Raw genomic sequence first — 14,524 nt, forward strand, 5'->3', positions numbered from 1 at the left:
GAAACTAAAATAATTTTTTTTTTGATATTTTGATACTTAAAAATATATTTAAATATAAAAGTCACATAAAAGTTAAAAACATTAGTTACTTTATAATTTTTTTAGATATTAAAACTATAGTCATTTTGAGAAAAGTAATTAATTTTATGATATATAATACTATACCATAAAATTTTTATATAATTGTGTTTGTATATATGTAGAGAAATGAAAGATCCATTTACTTTATTAGGAATATGTCTACCTAAACTTATTCTATTCAGTAATTTATTTTCTACATTAAATTTCAACGATCAAATCATTAAATTTAAAGTTTTTAATGCATAGACCAAATCTGCAAATTTTTAAAAATTTTGAAAATTGTTTAGTATTTCGTTTTATTAATTCAAATTAATGTATAAAATAATTTTATGATTATCTGTCAATTTAAAAAATTAATTGATACTTTGTCTCATTAATTCAAATTGACAAATAATCATAAAATTATTTTATACATTAATTAGAATTAATAAAATGAAATATCAAACAATTTTTAAATTTTAAAAAAATTTATAAATTTGATTTATACATTAAAAATTTTAAATTCAACAGTTAGATCATTGAAATATATATATATATATATATATATATATATATATATATATATATATATATATATATATATATATATATATATATATATATATATATATAATGTTAACGGTAGGTGTGCATGTGGTTATAAAAATATGTGGATCCAATTCACCCATTCCTGATTGTGTCTCATTAATCTTTGTCTACATTGGACACGTTGTGTCAAAGGTATAAATGTGTGTAGTTTTCCACCGTTCTTCAAATGCCCTTCATAGACTATATAATTAATTTTACGGTATACAATAATTCGAACCTCTTGCAATCTCTTACACCGCTAATAACGTATTGACATATAATATAATTACGTATTGTCTTGGTTAGTATTTATTTTGATAAACCAAAGTTTTCTTTATTTATCGGTTGAAAAGACTAATTTTTCAATTTATTGAGATTCACTTAATAAATGTTTTTTTAATGCACCAATAAGAGATCAAACTCTTCCACACATGTTAAGAGATAAAATTATCTAGGATTTATGTTACATCTATTAAGTTGGATGTAATAATTAAAATAAAATATGAAGTCCATTTAAAGGGTCGACTTTTTTGAATAAATATTTTTTCAATTAGAAATCAAACTCTTAAATCATATATTTAATAAATAAATTATTTATCAATCATGTCATATTTTATCACGTTTTGCTGTTCCATATGCAATAATTGAATCAGATTACATGATTTTCCGTGCATATATATTTGATCAACATGATGACATTTGTGTGCCTATTGTTGTTGTTTCCCCATTTTTCATTTTGCTTTTGCAAGCTAAGATGGGGTGGTTACAGTCCAATTTGCCACTGATGGCTATGTTAATGAATCAGTTCATTTATGCAGGTATTAGTCTCAGCTCAAGACTTGCTTTCTTACATGGAATGAAACCCTCAGTATATGTTGTGTACCGTCATGTTTTTGCAACCATTGTCATTGCCCCCATAGCTTATTTCTCAGGGTAATTTCCTCATTATTATCTCTTTCTCTCTCTTTGTTTTCCAATTCAATTCTCTCCCATGTTGTTTATTTGTACTAATTGTTAATCTCCTTCCTTTTACAGAAGAAATTCTGGCTCCTATCACTTGAATTTAAAGAGTTTTTCCTGGATTTTCTTCATCTCCCTAATTGGGTATGTTCGATCGTTTCAAATTTTATTTAATAATTTTTTTTTATGAATGACTAATTAGTGAAATGGTATTGTTTTAGATTATAATAAAATGGGTATTAAGGATATGAGATTAATTAGTGTTTGGTGTTTGTTACTTGGAATATGTTGCAGCATTACGGTGAATCAAAATTTATTTTTTGAGGGGATATATCTGTCTTCTTCTTCAACAGCAAGTGCAATGGCGAATCTTGTTCCAGCCTTCACATTTGTAATAGCAGCTTGCACAGGGTAATTAATTAATAATTAATCATTGGATCCAAGTGTTGAGGCTTAGAAGAATGTACATAAATAAATGCATGGAAATTAACACGTGAAATTGATTAGATTGGAGAGTGTGAATATTAGAAGCATGAGATCTATAGCGAAGATATTAGGGACAGTGGTGTGTGTAAGTGGAGCACTGTCAATAGCTTTGTTGAAGGGCCAAACGCTTCTAAATGTGGGCATTGGAGGAGACAACTGGTTGATGGGTTGTCTTTCTCTCTTTGGATCATGCACTGCTTGGTCACTTTGGCTCATTTTGCAGGTACTTTAATTACCCTTTTGCATAATAAAAAAAAAATTATATATATATATGAGATCGGTTTATTTTAAGAGTTATTCCGTTTAATAATTAATATTTTATATTAAATTTTAACGATTTAACTGTTGAATTTAAAGTTCTTAATACATATATTAAATCTGCAAGTTTAAAAAAAATTTAAAAATTATTTGATCTTTCATTTTATTAATTCAAATTGACGGATAATCAAAAAATCATTTTATACATTGATTTGAATTAATGAAACAAAGTATTAAATGATTTTTGAAATTTTTAAAAAATTACAGATTTAATTTATGCATTAAAAATATTAAATTTAACAATTGAATCGTTAAAACTTGATATAGAATATGAGTTATTGAACGGAATAAATCTAGATAGACTAATTATTCTTGGAGTAAACAAATCTCTCTATATATATGGAGGTGGCAACGGTCAATTAAGTATATTTATATTTTGGTTACAATTAAATATATATTTATATATATATATATATATATTATAATATACTATTTAATAATTAATATAAATTTAAAATAATTTTTGAAATTAATATAAAGAACCATATTATATATTTTATAAGATTAAAAAATAATAACAATATTTAAAAATAAAAAATTCATGATTAATATATAAAAGGATTATATTACATATATTATACAAGATAAAAAAAAAATACGGTAAGTAATTAATTAAATAATAACAATTATTAAAAGATTTATCTTTTATTTATTTAAAAATACTTAAGAATATTTTTTTTATAAAAACTAAAAGTTTCCGGCATATTTTTAAATACTGTATATATAATAAATTTTTGGGTTTAATCTTCATTGTTTTTTTAATTTTGGTTCTTATAATTTTATTTGTTTGAAAAATTATTTCTCTTTCATTTGGTGATAACTATTTAAATATATGATACGACGACAATCACTCTGGAATTACATATAACGTGACAAATCTAGATGTATACAAAAAGTTTCTTTGGATGCAAGTTTAAAAGTTTTTTTTTTATTTTTTTATTTTAGGGTTTTTTATAAAAAAAATATTTTTTTTTATTTTTAGTAAAGAAATTCTCAAAAGTATTTCTAATTTATATTCAAACAGGTTCAAAATCATTATTACATATGATGATATGAAAATTTTCAAAACTTTAGAAATTTATTAGAACGGAAACCAATAATTGTTCTTTGAAAAATTAAAAAAAAAAAAATTGGACAAAACATATTTTTTCCTTGTTGAAAGCCACTACACATCAATTTTCTAACGCTGATTCATACTTGATTTTAACAGATTTTTTTTTATATTTTTTATTTTACGCCATTATTGAGATCCGTGACTAGATTGTTCTAAAATCAAAATGATAGATCTTATCCAATTTTCAATATTATAATCTTATTTAGATATAAGTTTAGAGAAAAGTTTCTCTAAAAAAAATAATTAATAAACTTTTTCGATAAAAAAAACTTTAAAAGTACTTTAATTTATATCTAAATAGATTTTTTATGTATTCATTCATTATCTATAGAAATGATTTACGTAATATTCTAAAACTAACAAAAGTCGAATCTAAAAACACTACATTGACCCTAAGATAAACTTATAATCACTGAGTTAAGAGGTTTAATTAAACACTATATATATATGTCATATATATGACATAAGTAAATAAGTGGTTATATATTTTTAATAGAGTCTCTATATATCTCTTGGACAGGTTCCGGCCTCTAATAGTCACCCTGATCACTTGTCCTTCTCAGCTTGGATGTGTTTCATGGCAACTTTTCAATCCGCAGCGGTGACTCTAGTCGTGGAGCCAGACGTTAATGCATGGAAGATTCACTCTCTACTTGAATTTGGATGCTCTTTATATGCAGTAAGTGGATGGTGCATCAGACACACATCCTTCATTACTAATAAGTTAATGTTGAAAATCATATATTCATAAGTAATGTTAGGTATGTCCAAAAAATCCAAATTGATCCGAACCGATCCATAACTGATTCGATCCGTTTTGAAAAATCCGACCTATTTTGAAAAAAAATTCGAACCGAACCACTTTATAAAACCGGTTCAGTTATCCGATTCATTTTTATAAAGTAGATCAGTTTGGTTCAATTTAGTTTTTTAAAAAAACGGATCCATATGTGAGTAAAAAGTGGATAACTGCACCGCACCGAACCGATCCATTTTAAAAAAAACCAATCTATATTTTAAAAAAACCAAACCGATCTACTTTATAAAAAATGAATCGGTTAACCGATCCACTTTTATAAAATGGTCCGGTTCAGATTTTTAAAAAATCGATCCATGAACACTCCTAAGTAATGTGGACAAAATAGTATCAGAGTAAACATTTATCGATATATTAGGTTAAACCTAAACTCAATCTTTTTAAAATAATAAAAAAAAAACTGTATATTATTATTGGGTCTTTAATATTGGATAACTCATGCCTAAATTTTAAGATGATGTATACTGCAATTAATATAATTATTGTTTGCAGGGAGTAATGGGATCTGCAGTATTGTTCTTTCTTCAAGCATGGTGCATTTCAAAGAGAGGTCCTCTTTTCTCTGCGATGTTCAATCCTCTTTTCACAGTGATTGCGACCGTTTTGGCTGCCATATTACTTCACGAGAAAATATATGTAGGAAGGTAATGTATACAATGTTAAATAATCTGAAGATATATACATAATTGAGTATAAAAAAATTAATAATATTACAAGGGAAATTAGGTTTGTTATATATTTTAGGAACTAACACGATGGTTTAATTTAATTGCATGTGATTATAGTTTGCTAGGCGCAATTGGAGTGATCATTGGCTTGTATGTGGTGCTTTGGGGTAAAGCAGAAGAAGTTGCGGTGAAAGAGGAGGAAGATCCAAAATCACAGGTTAATTCTTCCACAGAGGATGTGAACGTTTTGATAGATAATGAATCTCATGAAAAAACATGTAAAAATGATTTGGAACAACCCCTTTTATCTTCTGAATCTCCTTCTCATCGTTGAAAGGAGCTTTTTTTTTTTTTTTTTTTCTTCTAGAATTGAATGTTGTAATAGCCTTGTGCCATGCACATTAATAATTGAAATCAGTTAAGGTATTAATTATAGAAGAAACTTCCTTGCCGTGCAAAAATGTATATAGGTCCGATTCTCAGCCCATTAAGATTGTGTTTGGTTATATTCCTTAGCTGATTTTGAACATAACATTTATGTCACACACTCTACTTCTTTATTATTATTGAAAGGATTTTCGTAAATTTAATTTTAAATAAAAATATTGGAATGAATGAATTACTTTCTGTAAGTTAGAGAATTCATATTATTTAATCAATTAAAACCAATTTAATTAAAATTAATTAATAAAATGTTTGATAACAGCTAATAAATAAACCAAATAAGTAAGATGACACTTGGCACTCCAAAAGGCCATATAAAAGGTCTAAAACCTAAGCAATTAGAAATCATTAAAAGAAATAAAATTATGCCCCCAATGTCACAATAATATCAAAGCACAAGAACCTAAGTGAAGACTAGGAGGACTAAGTCTCATCACTAGCACAAATCTCAAGATAATTAATCCTCTCGTGTAAGTGGCCTTCAACCCAAACACAACAAGAAATAAATAAAAAAAAGGAGTGAAATAGATCTCACTCATGCTCCAGATGTGAGATAAGATTGAGCATCTAGCCATAAAATATGCACACAAATATAATCCATAATAGCATCACACAACATTCACTAATCACTAGGCAATTATCCAATCAAGTGTGCAAGGACTCAATCTAATTCTATATGCATGTGGTGCCATTCAAAAACCCAAGCGTCACTCAAAGACTCATAGAATAGCTTAGGCATACATACCAATGACAAACACTTAACTAAAAACACTTGACACCCAACACTCTCACTTGGGGAAGATATATTAGGATATGTCAAGGCAATGTTGTTCTAACAAGTTACACCTCATTCACCTAACGGACAAGACTAGGCCTCTTAAACCTCACTATCCCCAAGGTCTAGGTCACAAGACCACTATGGGGTCTCACTAATAGTGTATTCACACCAATACTTCGTCATAAAAATCTATCTTTATGAAAATGATGCATGTCACAAAACCAAGACTCAATGCATGAAACAAACATATCTCATACATATAGCTTAATTGTAAAATATTCACTGTATGAATTGTACTTATGTATTCAAATGTATTCACTATATCAATTGGCTAGATACTCATGTTTAGACTTTCCATATTATTATAACTATGTCTAGGCTTCTCAAATGAAGAAGTGTAAACTTGACTTTCTCTTTACTATGCATGTAATGCCCGTAATATTTGATGTTTCAGCGGCTCCATTCCATGATATTTCACATGGCGATATTTCACATGATGACACTTCACACAACTTTTCATTGATTTGAACCTTTCATTGATTAGAACTCTCCGTGAGTATCCCTTTCTAGGATATCTATTCGCTTTAAGGAACAACACTGACCTTACCAACCAACACAACACTTTTCAGCATGTTTTGTCTTCACTAGCATGTGAATTAATTTTATCCAGCTACCCTGGACATAGCTCTTGTGTTGGGATTGTCAAGTACTAGTGTTGGATGATAAGGTTGAATGCTTGTACTGAAGTGGTCGAATGCTTATGCTGGATCGACCGAATGTTGGTGCCAATTCAATCAAATGCTGGTGCTGGATTAATTGAATGTTGATGAACTGAATGCTAATGCTGGAGTGATGGTCAAATGCTTGTGCTGGATCGACCGAATGCTGGTGCCAATTCAATCAAATGCTGGTGCTAGATTGATTGAATGTTAATGAACTGAATGCTAATGCTGGAGTGGTTGAATGCTTGTGCTGTATCGACCGAATGTTGGTGCCAATTCAATCAAATACTGGTGCTGGATTGATTGAATGTTGATGAACTGAATGCTAATGCTGGGGTGGTGGTCAAATGCTTGTGCTGGATTGACCGAATGTTGGTGCCAATTCAATCAAATGCTGGTGCTAGATTGATTGAATGTTGCTGAACTGAATGCTAATGTTGGGGTGGTAGTCAAATGCTTGTGTTGGATCGACCGAATGTTGGTGTCAATTCAATCAAATGTTGGTGCTGGATTGATTGAATGTTGATGAATTGAATGCTAATGCTGGAGTGGTTGAATGCTTGTGCTGTATCGACCGAATGCTGGTGCCAATTCAATCAAATATTGGTGCTGGATTGATTGAATGTTGATGAACTGAATGCTAATGCTGGAGTGGTTGAATGCTTGTGCTGTATCGACTGAATGCTGGTGCCAATTCAATCAAATGTTGGTGCTGGATTGATTGAATGCTAATGCTGGAGTGGTCAAATGCTTGTGCTGTATCGACTGAATGCTTGTGCTGTATCGACTGAATGCTGGTGCCAATTTAATCAAATGCTGGTGCTGGATTGATTGAATGTTGATATTGGATCGACCAAATGCTTGTGTTGAATTGGTCGATGGGTTGCGCCAGGTAAATACTGGGCTTATACAAAAGAAATTGTAACTTGTGCCAGGTAAGTACTGGACTTAAACAAAAAGTCATGTGCTAAGAAAGTACTTAGTCTAAAGACTCTATGCTACTGGTTTTAAAGACTTAAGAAACCTAATAATAGGTTCTAGGAAGTAAGAGATGCAAATGAAATATGATGCAATGGTGATGTGATGTAAAATGTTATGAGACACAACTTTCAAGACTTAAACTTTTGTTTCTTTTCCTTTCCTTTTTGCTTTTCCTTTTTTTTAAGGTCAGAAATTCCTCATCGTGACTAGGGGTGGGTACACGGACCCGGGTCCGCGGACCGGTCCGTAAGTCCGCGGATTTCGCGGATAACGGGCCCATTTTTTCAAATCCGTATGACTATGTCTAATTTTGAGCCCGGCTCGTGAAGTTCGCGGGCTTGGCGGATCTAATCCGCGGGCTCGCGAGCTAGTCCACGGACTTCACTAATTAATATTTTTAAATAATGATTTTAATATTAAGTTGTGTATTTAATTTTTAAAATTATGATGACATTAAAATTATGTTTAGTTGGTATGTATTTGTCAATTGAATTACTTTTATGACATTTTGATGCTTTTATTATTGAAAGTTTGGTACTATTATTTAAGTATTTGTAATTATTTTTATTTTAATATTTTAATATTTAGTATTTTAAACCATTTTAACTATTGGTAAATTTTAGTATGATAAAATTTAGCTTATAAATAAAAAATATATTTTTTTCTTCTAATTTTATGTATTTTTATTTTTTTAAAATTTATTTTTTTGAACCATTATTTAGGCCCGCGGACCGGTCCGTTATCCGTGAATTTTGGCGGGCCGGATACGGACTTAAAAAATAAGTCCATTTATTTTACGGACCGGACTTATCCGGCCCGTATAAAATGCGAGTTTTACAGACCGGGCCTTAAATGGGCTGGACCGGTTCGTATACCCACCCCTAATCGTGACACACAGCCAAAGATGATGGATGAGTGAGACCTTTGAATGCTGTTTGACTTGAACGACAGTTGGTTATTCCCTTCGGTTACGCTTAAGCTGTTGTAAGCACTTATGAGTTGAAATAACGTTATTTTGTTGGTTGCGCTTTTTCCAGAAATTATCAAACATATTGTGGCTTTTAAAACTCATAAAAATAATTTGTAATGCCTTGAATTTTCTTTTTTAGATGTAACAGGCATTTCCTTTTAGTATATTATCATAAAATGCAAAAAGAATTAGCAACAAAGAGGTAGGATAATCTTATTTAAGAGAGCAAAAAATGTGTATACAAAGGAAGTCATCGTATGACAAGAATGAAAAATATATACAACGGTAGCAATGGGAGGTAGTTGTTATGTGAGTGACACTTTCCAGATGAACAATGCTAGTACTACACTTCAATAACCTTGATTGCTCGCCAATAAACTTGAGAGGATAATTCAATGTATTTTGCCCTAGTTTTTTAGCTCTGCCATGGCTTTCCCCAATTGATACCTCAAAAATTGGCATGATACTTATCTGCTAGATTGCTGAATTTTTTTTTGGGACCCTAATTTTTTCCTAGATTGCTCTTTCGAGTTTCACTCTAGCGAGTCGCTCTAATTTTTGCCTAGATCGCCTTTTCAGGTTTTCAATCTAGCGAGCCTCCTTTTTTTTTTATTGTTGACCCTAATTTTTGCCTAGATTTCTCTTTCGAGTTTTCAACCTAGCGGGTCGCTCTAACTTTTGCCTAGATCTCCCTTTTGAGTTTTCAATCTAGCGAGTGTTTTTATTTTTATTTTTTTATTTTCATATATATATTTTTTTAGGCATAATATTTTTTACTACATCAGAATTTACAGGATGTAGGATATCTTTACCATCCATATTTGTGAGGATCAAAGCTCCCCCAGAGAAAACCTTTTTAACTACAAAAGGTCGTTCATAATTTGGTGCCCATTTACCAAGCCGATCTTTTCGAACTTGTAGAATTTTCTTAAGCACTAAGTCTCCTTCTCGAAACTCTCTAGGGTGTACTTTCTTTTCAAACGCCTTCTTCAATCTTTTTTGGTATAATTAGCCATGACAAATTGCATTCAACCTTTTCTCCTCAATGAGATTTAGTTGATCCAAACGGGTTTGGACCCATTCTACTTCTTCTAATTTGGCTTCCGTCAATACTCTTAAAGATGGAATTTCAACCTCGATTGGAAGGACTGCTTCCATTCCATAAACTAAGGAAAATGGGGTTGCCCTAGTGGAGTCGCCATTTGTCATAATCGGGATCACGACAAGATGATGGTAACCTTTTTTAATGGAGCCGCCACCAATATTTTATTTTAAGGGAAAAATATTGGAAAACCCTTTAAAAGATAATCTTTAAAATTAAAGTTGGGTTCGGGAGCCGATTACGTGTAAAGAAGGTATTAGCACCCTACAACGCCTGTAAAAAAAGTACCTTTAATTAATTGCACAAAATTATATAAATTTATAAATATTTATTTTACTCCTCATAAATGTGTATATATATATATATATATATATATATATATATATATATATATTTAAATGTGAGATGCCCTTTTTTTGTATTTTTATTAGAAAATTATAGGGATTTGGGTTAGCATGGCTAATCAATAAACCCTTCCAATAACATGAAAGATAGAATTGGTATTCAATCAATGTTATTGATTTTTATTTGTTGATACTAAATTATGCTTAAAGATTAGGACAATGAATAATTATTCTATTAACTTTTATGATGTACATGATATTAAAGGGTAGAAGTGCTACTCAATTAATATCATTAACCATAAAAATAAGTATACATGAATATTTTTATCTAAAGAAATAGATTTTGTATAAGGATTTAAGTTAGCAAATGGCTAATCAATAAGTCCCTCCAATAACGTTAAAAATAGAAGTGCTACTTAATTAACGTTACTAGTTGCAACATCTTTATTCTTTAAAAAGAAATTTTGTACAGGAAAGTTTAAGCTAGCAAATGACTAATCATTAAACCCCTAGAACCAAATAATGTTAAAGATAAAGTATTATTCAATTAACATTATTATTTGTCGTATATTAAATACTTTTTAAACAATTATTTTAAAGACCACAAATCATATTCACTATGTATATACAATTATTAAATAAAAAATAAAAAAATATAAAAAAAATTAAAAAAAAAAAAGAAAGAAAGAAAAAGAAATGATACCAAATGAGAGACTTTAACTTGCTGAATCTTCAAATATGATGATCTATTAGGAACTTTTTGGCGACCTAACACACTACAATGTTCCTCACAAAATCTCAAGAAATAAAGAGGAGAGAGAAAGAGAAATTTCGAGCTTTAAGGAGTTTTAGACAAAATTTTCTGGCCCCGAAAACTATGCCTGAGTCATCTATTTATAGACATGAGAAGTTGCTAGAACGGCCCGTTCCAAAATCAGAATGACTTGTTCTGAAAATGGTCGTTCTGTGTTAATTTTGTAACTGGAACGACCCGTTCTAAAACTAAAACGGCCCGTTCCAGAGATGAGTTTAACACATAACTGGATACTCTAGAACGGCCGTTCCAAACGAAGATTGTTAGTCCTTTTTAATAACTTAGAACGGCCCGTTCCAGTTTAGGAATGACCCGTTCTATTTTAGGAACGACACGTTTCAAACATAGGTTTTAGCCCTTTTTTAGGAGCTTGGAACGGCCCGTTCCAAACAAGGATTTTAGGCCCTTTTATGAACTTGGAATGGCCTGTTCCAAATTGGAAACGATTCATTCCAATTTTGCAACAGTTCGTTCCTGGGTCCTAAAACCAGCTTGTTTGGGCTTCAAACTTCCTTGTTGTCATATGGTAATGACTTCATACTTTGGGAGTTCTTCCTCTTCATAGTAGACGTTCATTTCATTATTTTGGTGGGTCTAGATAAAATTGGTTATTCGCACACGCTTTCTAAGAAATTTCTTAAAAGGTCACCCATCCCTAAATTGCTCCAAGCCAAACACGCTTAAGTATGGAGTTTTTTGTGGTGAGCTACCAAAAAATAGATGCATCTTGTTTGTATAGACAATATAAATTAATTCCTTTAAGTCATCCTTAATTGTACAATCTTACACTTGTATAAATCTCTAAATCTTTCTCATTATGGTGTGTCCGGGCTGTTACAAGCCCACTAGCTTTCACCTAGTTCTTCCTTGAACCACATCATACTAGGAGAAAGGATCAACTCTGATACCATTTGTAACACTCTTCAAATTTGACGTCTCAATGGATCCACTCCATGTCATTTCACACGGTGACACTTTATATAGCTTCTCGTTGTTTAGAATCCTTCACCAATCAAAACCCTTTATGAGTAGCCCTTTCTATGATGGTTGTTCACTTTTAGGATCAATGATTGACCCCACAAACCAATATAAGACCTTTTCAATGTATTTTGTCATCACTCGTGCACTTTCTGAAAATTTTTCCTGAAGGTCACTCATCCCTAAATTGCTCAAAGCTAAGAACCCTTTCCCATAATTGCTTAAAGCTAAGAACACTTAACTATGGAGTTCTTTTGTGATGAGCTACTAAAAAAATAAATGCATCTTGTTGGTATAGGTAGTATAAATTAATTCCTTTAAGCCAACATCAATTATACAATCTCACATTTGTAGAAATCTCTAGATCCCTCTCATTTCGATGTGTTCGACTTGTTACAAGCCTATTAATTTCCACCTAGTTCTTCCCTGAATCACACCATACTAGGAGAAAGGATCAACTTTGGTACCATTTGTAACACCCCTTTAGATTTGACATCTCAGCGGCTCTACTTCATAACACTTCACACGGTGATACTTCACATAACTCTTCATTGGTTATAACCCTTCATTGATCAAAATCCTCCGCAAGTAGTCATTTCTAGGATGTTCGTTCGCTTTTAAGATCGAAGATTAAGCCCGACAAACCAATACAGGACTTTTTTGAAGTTTAGTGAAAACACACAAAAAAGGGGGTTGAATGTGTGTGAATGAAGGATTTTAAAAATGTTTTCACAAACGTACTTCTTTCCGTTAGAAAATAATATTTTAGGTGCGTAATGAAATTGCAAGATCTGTTCAAAAATGGTTTCTCAAATCAAACAAATATAAATTCATCTAAGTATGGTTTAGAGAATACATAGTAGTAGATGAAATTTTTATGATGAATCAATATAAGTAAAACTGCGTTTTTACATCAAATAACAATGCACAGAGTTTTTATACTGGTTCACTCGTTCTGAGCTACGTCCGGTCTCCTTCAACTGAAGGGTTCCACTATTCACAACGGATTACAAGTATTCTTAACCACTTTTGGTTCGTCAACCTCACTTGTTGATGCTAGTATTCTTAAAACACTTCTGGTTGCCCAAGTATTCTCAACCACTCCTGGTTCATCAAATTTACTTGTTGACGCTAGTATTTTTAAACCACTTCTGGTTCTACAAGTATTTTTTTGCTAGCCTCTTCAGGCTTTACAGACGATAGATGTTTTGAGTGTGTTTGTGACTCTCACAGAGAGGATGAAATGGTTTCTACACTCACTAAGGTTTTCAACCTTAGTTTTACAAGAATGTGTTTAGAGTGTGTATGTAACTCTCACAGAGAGGATAAAATGATTTCTAAACTCACTAAGATAAACTATCTTACTTTTACATGGATATTCAACTTTGCACAAGAAGAGAGGTGAGATTGTTTTGACGCTTGTATTTGCTTATTTTTTGTTGCTTCTCTTCTATTTCTTTTGTTCTCAAGTCTTGCTATTTATAGCCTTATGATAGATTTGTCCGTTATTTGAATTTGAATGTGTCCATTGAGGCGGAGCTTTTCGTTGGTGCAGATAAACGTTCGTTCATTGCTACACAGATCTATTTCATTTAATGCATTTGATTTTGCATTAAATGTTTTGCTTGCTCAATCTGTGTTACGTGAAGTCCTTTGCATAATTTGTTCCCTTTTATTTCTGACTTCAATCATGACCTAGGTATGTTTGTCCTTTTTCCATCATTGTAGCTGCGGAGGCTTTGCCTTTCTCTGAAAAGTAGATGTACTTGCCCTAACACATTCAGCTTTGACTTGTGAATTCGCGCTCTTCAATTTTTTTTTTATTTCTTTGATAACTCCGTGTGCTTTTCTTGTGAGTGGAGATGATATATGATCTTCTTCATTGTGACTAGCGGACTCTAGACATTTTTTATCATGTTTCGTTTGCGTCTGAAAATTTGAGTCTCCGTTTAAGGGTTAGACTTTGACTTTTTCATCTCCTCTGATCAGTCTTAAGGGTGAACTACTTTTATTCCATCTGGAATATTTCTTTGTCTTTTGTTATCCAACGACTGATGATTGTTTTGTTGACTTATATGTGGTTGACCATTGAGCTTCATCTAATGTTTATTTGGTGTTGAGCCAACTATGTCTTGGTCTTGTTTTGCTTTTGTTTCTGATTTCTTATATTGCGCTCTGGATTGTTCTTGGCATATCTTCATTTGGTATTCGTTGTCATTTGATGCGCAAGCCATGATCCTTCTATTATTTGGCTTGTTTTGTCTAATCTTTATTTTGCTCGACCCTACTTCATGCTTTAGTCTTGCCTGTTCTTATACATATCTGAAACACTACTACACAGATTAGTAATAACAATATGAATTATATTTTTCGTATTCAA

At 31.3% G+C, this 14,524-nt stretch overlaps 1 protein-coding gene across 1 annotated transcript; it reads left to right on the forward strand.

The window, feature by feature from the left end:
* The first annotated feature begins 1,345 nt into the window (after positions 1–1,345).
* Positions 1,346–5,453, forward strand: UMAMIT34 (nodulin MtN21 /EamA-like transporter family protein). Its single transcript, XM_020350425.3, has 7 exons — positions 1,346–1,581; positions 1,684–1,752; positions 1,903–2,019; positions 2,116–2,317; positions 4,047–4,205; positions 4,836–4,987; positions 5,129–5,453. The coding sequence occupies exons 1-7, from the start codon at positions 1,403–1,405 to the stop codon at positions 5,343–5,345; spliced, it is 1,095 nt and encodes a 364-aa protein (XP_020206014.1). The 5' UTR covers positions 1,346–1,402; the 3' UTR covers positions 5,346–5,453.
* Positions 5,454–14,524: the final 9,071 nt, after the last annotated feature.

This window comes from Cajanus cajan, chromosome 3 (genome assembly GCF_000230855.2).
Source record: "Cajanus cajan strain Asha chromosome 3, NIPB_CcT2T_4, whole genome shotgun sequence".
NCBI classification, from domain to species: Eukaryota; Viridiplantae; Streptophyta; class Magnoliopsida; order Fabales; family Fabaceae; genus Cajanus; species Cajanus cajan.

What these genes read in the sequence shown, in the direction of transcription:
- UMAMIT34 (XM_020350425.3), top strand. Translation starts at nt 1,403, where the DNA reads ATGGGGTGGTTACAGTCCAATTTGCCACTGATGGCTATGTTAATGAAT. An exon ending in CCCATAGCTTATTTCTCAGG is followed by an intron (nt 1,582 to 1,683) that starts GTAATTTCCTCA and finishes TTCCTTTTACAG; the next exon opens with AAGAAATTCTGGCTCCTATC. An exon ending in GAGAAAATATATGTAGGAAG is followed by an intron (nt 4,988 to 5,128) that starts GTAATGTATACA and finishes ATGTGATTATAG; the next exon opens with TTTGCTAGGCGCAATTGGAG.